The sequence below is a fragment of the Corvus hawaiiensis genome, chromosome 13, assembly GCF_020740725.1.
Source record: "Corvus hawaiiensis isolate bCorHaw1 chromosome 13, bCorHaw1.pri.cur, whole genome shotgun sequence".
Taxonomy (NCBI): domain Eukaryota; kingdom Metazoa; phylum Chordata; class Aves; order Passeriformes; family Corvidae; genus Corvus; species Corvus hawaiiensis.
In genome coordinates this window covers 5643699-5656088 of record NC_063225.1, presented here as the reverse complement: position 1 = coordinate 5656088, position 12390 = coordinate 5643699, and the positions used below count along the sequence as shown (strand labels likewise).

At 49.7% G+C, this 12390-nt stretch overlaps 1 protein-coding gene across 4 annotated transcripts in view; it reads right to left on the bottom strand.

Annotated features, from left to right (window-relative positions):
• The window catches only part of NTRK3 (neurotrophic receptor tyrosine kinase 3), a 219031-nt gene that overhangs the window by 185503 nt on the left and 21138 nt on the right, over positions 1 to 12390 (bottom strand). For 3 of the 4 annotated variants that reach the window (XM_048317172.1, XM_048317173.1, XM_048317176.1), the window contains exon 2: positions 271 to 345. In XM_048317172.1, coding sequence (XP_048173129.1) covers positions 271 to 345 — 75 coding nt within the window. Of the gene's footprint in view, positions 1 to 270; positions 346 to 8191; positions 8198 to 12390 lie in introns of all 4 variants that reach the window. The other variant, XM_048317174.1, reaches the window with a different exon arrangement.

The window sequence follows — 12390 nt, the reverse complement described above, 5'->3', positions numbered from 1 at the left end:
TAAGGCCAGAACCAGAACAGCAGGGGAGAAGAGAGTTCAGGGCTGATGTGTGCTGACAGAGCTGTCCGGAGCTAGCAATCCTTCTCGCAGACCCAGCCAAGACCAAAAAGCATTTCATCTCCATTTTGTGGAGTCTCATAACAAAACACGGTAGATCCAGCAGCTTAAACTGGCATCATGGAGGCTGCAGAGGGAAGGAAGCCATGGCTCTGCTGGAAGGAAAGGGATGCCCAGGCCCATTCCCCTCCCCAATGCACAGGACATACTCACAGCCTCTGGAGTCCCGTGTACAGCTCCATGTCAACAGCGTTCAGCGTCTGCAAGTTCTTCCAGTTCTCTATGTGTCTGTGGAGAAGAAGGAAAGGCTCAGCTGTAGCACAACCAGATGGCTGCTGAGCCCATGCCAGGGACAGCACACAGAGGGAGGATGTCACACCCTACCACCCAGCCCCATTCTGTTTTCCCAGCATTTTGGAAAAGTCAAATAACATGGGTTTACCCACAGTTTCAAGTGCAGAACGTGCAACCAAACCATTGAATATCCTGGCCCAAGTCATTGCCCCTGACTGCACACATCAGTGAACGAAGACACGATTGAAATGAGTCATGCAAAAAGAGGGAAAGCAAATAAAACCTCTCAACAAAAACTTAGGGCCTAAATGAAAAAAGTCATATATTTGTGCAGCCTCTAACTGGGGTGTATAAACAGGGCCCTAGTCTTCGCTGGCTGGAAGCGCTGCTGGCAGGAGAGCGCCAAGCTTAGTTTGGAAACGTTGCCTTTATTACAAATTCCTCAGTCGCCTGGGGCAGTCTGGCAGGTATGTTATAGAGAGCAAAAACAGAAATAGATCTGTCACCGCAGGATCGTTTTCAGTAAATATTAGAGGCGGGGGAAGGTGACAGATCCACAGCCCCAGAGAACAGGGTCCCCTGTTATCGGCAGCACAGCAGTGATGCTGGCAGCAGTGTGGCTACCTGGTGGTGGCCACAGGACTCTGCTAAGAGGCTGCAATGCTGCGTGGTGTGAAAGGAGTTCATCTTCCAGGCAATCTTTGGCCAGTTCTGGCTTTCTCCGAGATTAAACTCGGACAACCTCCCACCAGAAAGCACAAACTTTTTCAAGAGGGTCTTTGCTGAGAAGCGTGTGGAAGTAGTCTTCTTTAAAAGTCAACTCAGAGGGGGTAAAACATCTGGCAGGTCCCCTCGGACAATATGTGAAAGAAGCCCAACTTTGAAGTCTCTGAACACATGCACGCAAGCTCACATCTGCCTTGATGCAATAGTTGGCTTTGGACTTGACACTGGAGAAGGGAAACATCTCCAAGCAATGAAGGGTTGGAATGATGAGAAAACACTGAGAACTATCCTGTGATTCTAGGCAAGAAGGTTGCAGGACCCCACATGGTGGTCCAGAGGGTGAGCAAGCAGAAGAGGGATCTTAGACCACTTCCAGAGCAGCCACAAGTTCTCCCTCCAGCATTTGCTTTGCCTTGTGCTTGCACAAGAACAGATGAATTAGCGTGACAGAAGCACATGGACCTGCTTGAGCCACACCCCAAAAAAACATCCAACTCAGAAAAAGTAAAACACAAAGCCTGGATTGAATCCCCTCATATTTCTTAGCTCTCACCATGCAGATCCAAGTAAAGCAGAGACCCGCAAGAGTCACCTCTGCTTTCCACATGTCCCAGAATTTGTCTGCATGCCCAGAGGGGTTATTCTAAGGACCCAGCACAAGCTCCCAAGTGCTGCTGCATGACAGGGTAAATCACAGTTCATCCCCAATGCCCTGCTCATCAGCTCAGATCGCCTGTGTCCCAGACACAATGAGAAACAGGACATCTTTGCAGCCACTTGTGCTCCCTGCCAATGTCTACAGCTCCTGTGAACATTTCCAGAACAAAACACAGGCTGGGAGGAGCCAGTCAGGAGATCCAAGAGCTCAGTGAAACCCTTTGGAATCAAGGCAGGGCTGCCAGCTCAGGCCCTGGGCAACAAAATTGCAGGACCAAGCAAGGCCAGAAACACAGGTCAAAAACATTTCCCATCTGCAATTCCTACAAAGCAAAGTGAAGGTCCTCCAAGAGAAAGAAAGAACACGGGAAGGAGGAATGGGATGATGTGGGTTTGCCACCAGGGCATGCTGAAGCTCCAGCATCCGAGCAACGACCTTCAGGGAGGGACAGAACAGTCCCGAGCCAGGAGTTATGGAGCAACCACAGCTGGGAAGGAGGTGGCGGCCAGATTGGCTCTTGTTTTATTGATTGAGTTTGCTAAAAAAAGTCAAGGTTATTTTTGACCTGACACTCAAAGCCATGTGGGCAGCATTCTAGAAGAGACAGAAAAAGACCTGAACTTATTCCCAGTGATGTGCCCAGGCATGAAATTCCTATGACTCAGCACTGGTGTAGGGGGATCTTGGGGCCTCCCCATGACCAAGCCCCCCTCCCACAGTGATATAACACTAGACTGTAAATACAGCTCCACAGCCTGTATTCCAGCCTCCCAAACAAAGCCCAAGAACTTCCTGAGCCAGATATGCTTTGGTACATTTCTTAACATAGTCATACCACACCCATAAAGAGAGAGACAAGAAAAACAGCAGTGGAACTATACATGTGTGTGCATGTATAGGATAAACCCCCAACCTAGCAGCTGCTTTATGTAGAGTGCAATGCAGAGAAATAGCAATTAGCTGCACAGGTCAGCAAGGTCTTTGAGTCCTTTAAGCTATACAAATACCTCCCTTCTCAGGGATCTGCAGAAATGGCTTTTCCCCTTAACTCTCTGATTTTTCAACATAGCATGAGTTGCACCCTTGCTCCTAGAAGTGACAAATCAGTCTTGGTTTACAGGCACCTCAAAGATACACCAGGAAAAATATTTTCTTTTGTTCCGTATTGCTTTAGAAAGAATAGTGTAACTTTGCACCGGCTGAGTTCGCCTGAACCCACTTAAAAAAACAAAACAGAAACGCATCTTATTCTGAAAGCTCGAGGAGTCAAGCTGTGATTGCAAAATTGGCAGTGGTTGCACAGGAAAGCAAACCAACCAAGCAGAGAAACTCCACCCCTGAAACTTAAGTCCCTCTCATGTCCTTCAGTATCTCAACTAGCTCCCCCTCTTTTCCTTCCAGGGTTTTGCTTGCCCTAGAAATCTTATATCCTCCCACTTGCTGCCGAAGACTGAGACCTTCCCTCCTCCTCTGCCTCGGTTCATTAACCTGGCAGGAACACCGGTGCCTGGTTCACACCAAATACAGCTGTGACAGCTCCCAGCCCTGCCCTGGTCTCCTCAGACAGGCATTGAGGTATGAATTACAGTCAGTGGACTACAGTTTATTCCTCTCTGCACACCTCTAAGTACATATTCTTGTGGCATTCCTCAGTTATTACTAAGGCAAACTGCTTTTCTGCAAGACCCAAAAGTTTCAAGAGCGTTACCATGCTTCACAAAACCTGAGGAGCTCACCATGGGCAGATCCACCTAGACTCACGTCCAACTTCTAATCGAGACCATATGAGGTGCATCACCTACACAGATAATGTTGCTCACTGATTATTTGGGTGGAGGAAGGAGGGCAGGGCATGTTTGTTTGAATACTCACTTCCTTCTCGTACTTCTTGTATGTTAGAAGGGTCCTGCTGGTCCAAGTGTCCCTGCTTGCACTGCAGAGCTGAATTATACCATGTCTTCTGCAGACCAAGCCAATTCCACCTTGGGGTCCTCCCAACTCAGACTGAAACACTGCACCTCTCATCCCTTACCCAAACATACACACTTGCATTTTACATCCATTTTCTCTTGTGTCAAAATTGTCTTTGCTTAAGCAGCTCTTTTTCTTTCCTGGCACTTCTTCCTCCCTCCTTCACAAGCAGGAGCCAGGCCCACCCAGCTATCATTTACAAGCCACATGATGCCAGCTCTTCTAAGGCAGCGCATCTGTACCCATGAAGTGCAAGGCAAATTGTCTCAAGTGCCCTGAAGAGACACTAACTCACGTCCCAGAAGTGATGCAGATATATTGCTAAGGCAGAGTCCTGGCAGAAAGGTTATTTCACTTCTGATTTCAGACCCAGCACAACTAATGCTCACACTTGGTGATCAGTGCAAGAACCACTGTGATAGACACACAGAAAATGGCTCTCTATTTCTTTATCAGCCTATTTAAGTCCTTCTTCCTTGAGTAAGAGTGACCAGAAACAGAGCAGACTCCAGGAGATCTCACTTGTGTAACTGCATGAGCAGCTCCCCAGCTACACTGACAAAACCATGAGCTGCAGCCTGAGATCACACTGGCCTTTATCACAGCCCCATCAGCCTGGAGACTTGTGCTTACCCCATTATTAAGCATTGCACCAAGCATTTCTATCCACCAGGTCATTTCCAAAAGACGCAATTTCCTAGCCAGCAGCAAAAGCCTTGTTACACCCACATTTATAGTCACCCCACTTGGCATTGCAGAGCATCTCTTGGGTTTGTTCTGCAGCTCTTCCTGTTGGCCACCCTCAACTCACTTTGAGCTCCAGCAGCAAAGCCCGTGAGCACACTCCTTCCCCTTGTGCCAGCATCCTCAACAAAAGCATGAGCCAACATCGCCTCTGAGGAGCCTCAGCAGTTCTCATCGTTCAACACCTCCCACCACCACTTCACCTAGCACACCTGGGCCATACAGTGTCTTCTCCAGAAAAACAAGCCACTTGTGATGTAATGCAGCATCATATTAACCTCTCATCACAAAGTCATCCCTTTGCTGGGGAAATCAGCTGCCTTTCCAAAGGACAGCATAGGCTTAGCCTGACAAAAGCCAACCTTAGGAGCCCAACCCTGCGTCACATCTTGGTCTCCATGTACCCACAGACCTGCCTTTACAACTTGTTGAAAGCCTTGTAGGCCACTGCAGTCAGACCAGTGGTCAATCCCCAGCTCTGTGCTGCGTCCCAGTTAAGAGCAAACCCATGAACCCCTGTTTGTCAGCCCAGCAGCTCACCAGCATCACATCCCGCTCATAGGTCCCGTGTGGAGCCAGCAAGGCAGCCGGCTATCTTTGCCCCTGCATCACACAGAGGTCAGTGACCTTGCTGACCATAAGGTCACCAGCTCACAGGACTTAGGTATCAGCAAGTCTTGAGAAGTGCCAGGACCTTGCCCTGCTTGCTGGAAGGGGGCTGGTAGCCAACAAACCTGTGGGAACAGTGATTCTTTTCATTCCCAGAAGGAATGACTGTGTCTGACAAAAAGATGATAGGCTGGTGTCGTCTTCTTGAGACTGCACAGCTTCACATGCTCCCCTTGCAGCCCAGGGCCAATGCAGCAAGGGAGACTGGAATATCCACTGGGATTCAAACACAGCCAGGCTCATTTCATCCCACATGCACAAGGCAGAGGTGAAGAAACAGCCTCATGACAATTTACCAAGCGATTAACTTGAGGCTGCTTAATGTGTCTGGCCTTCCTTCACCCTCCTCACACAACAAGGATAACATTTGTCTAATCTCTCTCAGCTTTTCAAGCATTGTGGTCAATAGCTAAAAAAGGCACCCAACAAGCACCAAGCATTACACAGCGTGTGTACACGTGCTCCCCAAATCTGTGTCCATCCCAAATCGGAGGGAAGAGTCTTTTCCCAAGGATGCCATCAGCTCCAATCAGTGCCCAAGCAGATGACACATCCCTGCTGTGCAAGTGCCACCACTCGTGTCTGGATGCTGGGCAGTGAGTGAGCTGCGTGCCAGCAATTAGGCAGCACCCCAACATACCCACAGTTGTGTTATATATATATATATATACACACACACACAGGGAAGGCAAGCAGAGCATTTACCTCCTCTCTCTTGTAGTGCAACAGGAAAATTGATTCGTCACCCAGGCATATTAAACCTCACAGTCCAGACAGACACATTAGCTTTCAATTACCTGATATGTTTAGCATTATAAACAAACCTCCTGGCACGCTAGCTCCAGACCATGCAAATGTGAATTTGATTGCAGCAGGAATAAAGGAAAGACATCTCTGAACCCTTGGCCAGTAAATCCTGCCTCCTCCAAGCAGAGGTGCTGCAGATGTTGATGGGAAGCCCTGAAAGTTGGTGCAGGACCCATACAAACCCAGGGATAAGCGCAGCCCTTGTGCCTACTGCCAGCTCCTTCTATCCATCCGTCACACCGTACCTGAGGCTGAGGAAGCCATAAAGGAATCAAGTACCTTTCACAGTATTATAAGGCACTCATCATGTAATTTAATGACTAAAGGCACAAAGGACTTGATTCTCTCAATATGAAATTTATAAAAGTGAATTGGTAACAGAAACTTAAAGGCAAGTGCAGCTGAATAAAGACTTACAAGGACAACATTTTTCCCGTTTAAAGCACAGTCTTCCCCTTCCCAAAAAGCATAGAAAAATCACCCAGCAGTGGATCATTAAGGATAATTTGAGGGAAAAGGAGGGTAGAGAAAGCAAATCCAGCTTTGTAGAAACAATTATGAGCATAACCCCACAGTGTAATTGTGATTCGTCAAGGTAACGATCATAAAACACCACTGCGACACAGCTCCCTCTGCGCCGCTCTGCTCCTCCTGCCAAGGTTGTGTCGGGGTACGTGGGTGCTGCAGGGAGTGTGACAGGATGCACTCAGCCCCCATCCCATGGGCCCGGCCACATCCCACCCAGCCATCCAAAGCAGACCCTTCCAGGAAGGAGACCCTTCCTGAGCAAAGGAGAAAGTTCCCAATCCCCAGCTGAGGAAGGTGTGGGAACAGTACAGCTCCCCACAAGCCGCTGCACAGTGGCATCTCAACAGCCTTCTGGAGAAACCCAACTGCTAGACACAAGCAAGTCACAGGACACAAGGAATTAGGAAGGACTCCCTCACAGAACACTTTTCAGATGAGCCCAGATAAGTTTTGTGTTCACCCCAACAGCATCTGCCTGGCCCCTGGCTGGCCAGTAGCATCCACAGGGTGCAGAAGAGCTGCTACAGCTGCACTGTCTAACAAGATTGTCCTATAGATACCCTCCCATGGAAGATGCCCCGAGAAACAGCTTTAAGCTATGCTGAACATGTTTGGTTTCTTTCCCCAGGCTCTGCACTTATTCCATCCTGCATGGCACCCATAAGGACACACGGGAGTTGGATATCAGAAACAGGCAGCAGTGACAGCACCACCAGAACCTCATCCTTTGCTTTTGTCCCCGGGACAGGAAATCTTCTCAGGGTGCACTGTGCTCCATGTTTGTGCTCCGGTTTCATTCTGTGATCTCCTCAAGCCTCTGCATCCCCCACCAGCTCTGGATGATGACTTATGAAGCAGAGCGCATTCCTTTCAGGGACAGTGTGTCAGTGTTACTAGAGGACAGCAGGCTGCCTGGTCGCAGCATGGACAGATGGCCGCAGCACACACGAAGCAGTATGTTCCTGTTATCACACACTGCATCCAAAGTTTTTCACTGTGGGGAATTATTCCCAGGCACATACTTTCAGAAAGGAAGAAATAGGTGTAAAGTAGGATAGCAGAGCTGAAGAAGTGCTGTGGGCAGCAGTACAGCTGCCACCACAACAAATACCTGCCCTAATATTCCATCACTATTACTCAGCTACTCCTGGGAGGGAGCAGCCCTGGGGTCCCAAGCAAGGACTGAGGTGTCCAAAATCATTCCAGTACTGAAGAAACCTCATTTATCAGAGACAAGGAGCAGCGCAAAAGCCTCAGGAGGAAACTCCCAAAGGCTGCAGCACCTCCTGCAGGGAGCAGGGTTGAGGGGACAGTGCCCAAAAAAACCCTCTCTGTAAGGGCTGGGCTCGTGGTTCAGCACCAGCTCCCTGCTTGCCACCTTGGCACTTCTCAGCTCCTACAGGCTCTCTCCCTAACTCTCTTATTTATTCCCCACGACTATCTGACCCCTGCACAGTCCCAAACACGATCCAGAGTGAGAAAGCATGAAATAGGATGAGCAGTTTTGTCCTGCAGACATGGATATAAATACATAAACACAGACACCTTGGGTGAATCATCAGTAAAAGTGAGAGTTCACTCCCCACCTGCAGCATCAGCCAAAGCTCACTCCCCTTTTCCTCTGAGTGACAAAACCAATTATATTTCCCCAAAAGGCCATTTCTTTCATTAGTCTCTGGCAGGAGAGCCTACAAAGCCAGCTTCCTGTGCCCAGATAGGTGCTTCCCACTGTTGGACATGGATCTGGGGTACGCAGAGCAGAGACCCCTGGCTCAGGACTGCTAACGTCAACCTGTGCATGTCTAATCATACCACATCTCCAAAATAGCCATGCAGCTGGCTATAGGATGGGAGGGCAACTCAAGGACAGGAAAAAAAACCATTCCCCTGGGAGTTTTACACCGCACAAACCTCAGGGCGAAACAGCACCCTTTGGGTTCCTGCACCCACGTAAAGCAAAAGAGCGCCTGTTTCTCAGCAGTTCTCCAAGTACGTGGCATGCCAAAGGAAAGGATGCTTCATCTATAGGGTTGCATATGCAGGGAGAGCCAGCAGTGTGCAACATTTTGTGGTCTTTAAAGATCAAATGGCGTTTTAGAGAGGAAGCAGCACCCTGGTCAAAATCGGCTTCAGTAATCACATTCTGCTTTATTAAACTCTCCTTGAAACTTCAAACTGGAAGTCAGATTCCGTCACACTCCCATCTCCAAACAGGTCTGGGGCTTTTCATAAACCAAATTATAGTATTTTTTTTTTTAAATAGTTATATATCTATATTTATATATATAATTATAGGCAAAAAAAGCTGCCAATCTCTACTCCAAAGGGAGCTGCTCCTCTCCTGGAAAGGACAGTGCCTACACACATTAGCAAGAAAATGGGAGGTACTAAAGGTGTGGGATCACTAGAATTCTTCTTAGCAGGAGTAACTCTTGATAAAAAGCAGTGCCAAAGAGCATGTGGTGGAAAGGACACCCCCCCAAAAAGACACAGAGCTTTGGAGATGGTCAAGACGATATTCTGGTAGACCACAGTAGCTCAGCTAGTACCCAAAAGGGAGCTCTGCCAGCCACATGCACTCAATGTGCTTCATGCTGTGCTTGAAGACAGGAAAACGGATGGAGGAGGAAAAGGAGAAAATAAAATCTCCCACAAACTGGCTGTTACTGTGAAAGATGGCACTGGGAATGAGGAGGCAGGAGCAAGAGTCCAGAAAAAGCAGACACAAGAGCCAGGAATGGGGCTGTGCAAGTGCCATGGCTGGAGGGGGCTGCAGTCCTTAATCCGGACCTGCTGCCACCCACCCATGCAAATCCACAAGCACGCTTCCCAAAAACCACAGCCACCATGTGAGTCTCATTTCAGGAGTTTTACATCCACATGGGCTTTATCTCTAACCCTGTTTTGGTTCAGGTGCACATTTTTGGGCAGATCCTTTCCACTGCTCCCATGGCCAGATCCTGAAAGCAGCACAGAAACCAGAGCTTGGAGCTCAAACCGTGGCTGCCAAAGGGTGCCCCAGCCTCTGCACAGTTATGGCTATCCAGCAGCCAAATCCAGTGCCTTCCCACACTCCCTCACCCTAATTTTACCTCCTCTGCTCCCCCACAGCTCTACCACCCCCGTAGTACAGCTCACCCCATTTCCCCAAACACAGGGAAAGCCACTGGCCAAGAAAGACGAGGGAGAGACAATCTTTTTGGACTTGGATGCTGCTCTTGTGAGGCTGCTGGTTTGTTTTTCTTCCTCAAACATCTCCCAGGGAGCCTGAACTTTGATCCTCCAGCATTTTGGCTCCTCAGATGTTTATGAAGCTCAAGCAGGCATGCAGCAATGCCCAGCTGGGCTGGCCACAGGCCAGGCTCCCAGCCTCTGTCCTCAGGACAGCCATGGGCAGAGCAACTCCAACCTACAAGGAGATTTTCCAAGGCCCTTGTTACCTCCACAGCATCACAGATATGCCTGCCCAGGTTCTGGCTGCTCCCTACAAAGCCAAAGAACCAGATAGATTCTCCATAAATTCTCAGTTTATTTTTCAGCCAACTGCCATGACCCCCCGAGATCTGTATCTGCACTTCAAATAAATCACAGCCAGCTCTGCCCACCCTCCTCAGCAGCAATGGAGGGGCTCCTCCATCACCCAGGAGAAGGGCTTGGGCCCCTTTTCTCCAGGAAAAGCCATGAAAACAATCTCTTCCCTTCCCTCCACAAAGCTTTTCCTACGAGGGACACACACACACACACACACACTGACTTGGCTCTTATTGCAGAGGTGTAAGAACAGAAGCATCACTCAGGAGCAGGGGGATATACTCATTAAGAATGGTGACTCAGAGCTCAAGGCTTCCCAGGATAACAGGTATTTTGTGGGAAGTCATCTGGCTCTGAAAAGGAAAAGCAAACCAGCATGCCTATAAACATGACACAGGCAGAAAGAGGCAGGGAGGGGAAGAAAGGAGAGCAAGGAGGCAACAGACACTTTAAAAGCTCCTCTCCCAGCACTCTACTTTGTTCTTATAAACGTGTAAAAAGCACCTTGCAAAAATGTTATAGAAGACACTCTGACAGCCAGAGACGCTGCTAACCAGGCTGTGGCGTTAGAGCTGATCCAGCTGCACAAACAGCAAATCCTGGGACGGTTTCTATCTCCTCAGCTCAATCTGCCATTCCTCTGCATAAAGGCATAGCTGAGCTATGGAGAAGCCTCTGCTTGCCTGGCACCTTGACTTCCAGTTTATCAGGACACCAAGACCAGCCCCCATCAACCAAGACCTCACCATGGGCACCTCCTTCACCAGGGCCAAAGGTGGGCTGAAACCCTTGAGCTCACACTGTCCAAACACGCTGCTGTTGAGCTGCACTGGCTGCTAATCAGATCAGATTTGTTTTACACCAGGAGCAAGGCAGGAGGACACAACCTGAGCTACTGCAGCGTGGCCAACACGTGGCAAACATTAACCCAGCGCTGACATCCCCACCCTCAGCTAGCAGGGTCTCCTTGCGCCATTTGAAGATGTTGTTCAGCACTGGGGCTTGGGGCTTTGCACAGAGGTTTAAGGCCACAGCGGTGACACGTAATGACATCCACAAGATGAGCAAAAACATGATGAGCCCGATAGCTTTGTGCTCCTGAATATGAGCCTCCTGTTGCTGAAGGATTTCCAGGAGGCTGGCATTAAACTAACAGGTATAAAATCTCACAGGGGCACTTGAGGAATCCAAAGGTCCTGCTCAGCAGTAATTGAGGAGAGGCAGGGAGCAAGGAAGTTACGATGCACCTCCTGACATCGCTTGCCCTTTTGCCATTTGCTCTGAAGATGTATTTAACAGGACACATGTCTTTTTGGTGCCATTTAGGGTCATGGAACAATTTTGAAGCCAGAAAGCAGATCATCAGATAAAGTCCCTCCAGGCACATGTTGGTTTATTATTTTTCGTTTGTTTTTGCAAAGAATCACTCAAACTTTGTTTCTGCTCCTGGGCAGCTGGAGGCCCCAGAGAGTCCCAGCACCAGCCCATCCTCAAAGCAAACTACCCGAGCCCAGAGGCTTATCAGTGAAGAAAAACTCACTCTGCACAAAGAATACGGACATTGTCTGCCCCCAGAGCAGGCAGCCCTCCGGGGAGCGGGGCTGGCTCGCTCACAGCCAGCAGCAGCTGGGCCCCAGAACCCACACTGTGTGCCAGGCTGGGCTTAGCAGGGACAGCAGCTGGCAGGGACAGCCCTCCCGCAGCCAGCTCCTCCTCCCGCTGTGGGGATTGCAGTGGGATGGAGAAGGGCTGCCTTTGTGCTCCCTCCTTTGCAGCTGGAGTGCTGGGGCCAGGTGTCACCAACCTACACTTTGATATCACCCCACACTGACCTCCCTCGCAGCCTCTCCGCACCAAGCTCCTTGGGGGCCCACCAGCCCCTCAGACACCTTCAAGCTCACCAGGCAGCCAGACCTGCCCAAAGCCCCCAAACTCAAGCCACAGATATCTCCAACAGCACTGGGTCAGGCCACACTCTGATCTCTCCTACTGCAACGCCAAGGCTTGGATTCAGCCCCTGGGACAGGATGCACAGTGTCCCCATGCCAGGCTTGCACCTGTCATGACATTACCAAAGCTTTTTACCCCAAAAATCATCATGTACAGCCCTTCCAGATGTTTTGCTGGCTCTCAGTGAGGGCAGAAGACAGAAGTGAAGGAAGCAGGATGAGGACAGATGGGAGGGCCGAGCCTAGAGACAAAGCAGCACTGGGATGCTCCAAGTCCAGAAGCTGCAGCTCCCTTCCCCAGGACTCTGGACCCTACAGGAGAGCAGGAACAGGTGTAAGACATTCCTGACTCCCACCTGAGCTGGCACAGCCCCCAGCACCACTGACACTGGTGCTGACAGTGAGCACAGCAATGCCACCAGCTTGGGAAATGACTGTGCATCAGCACCTGCAACA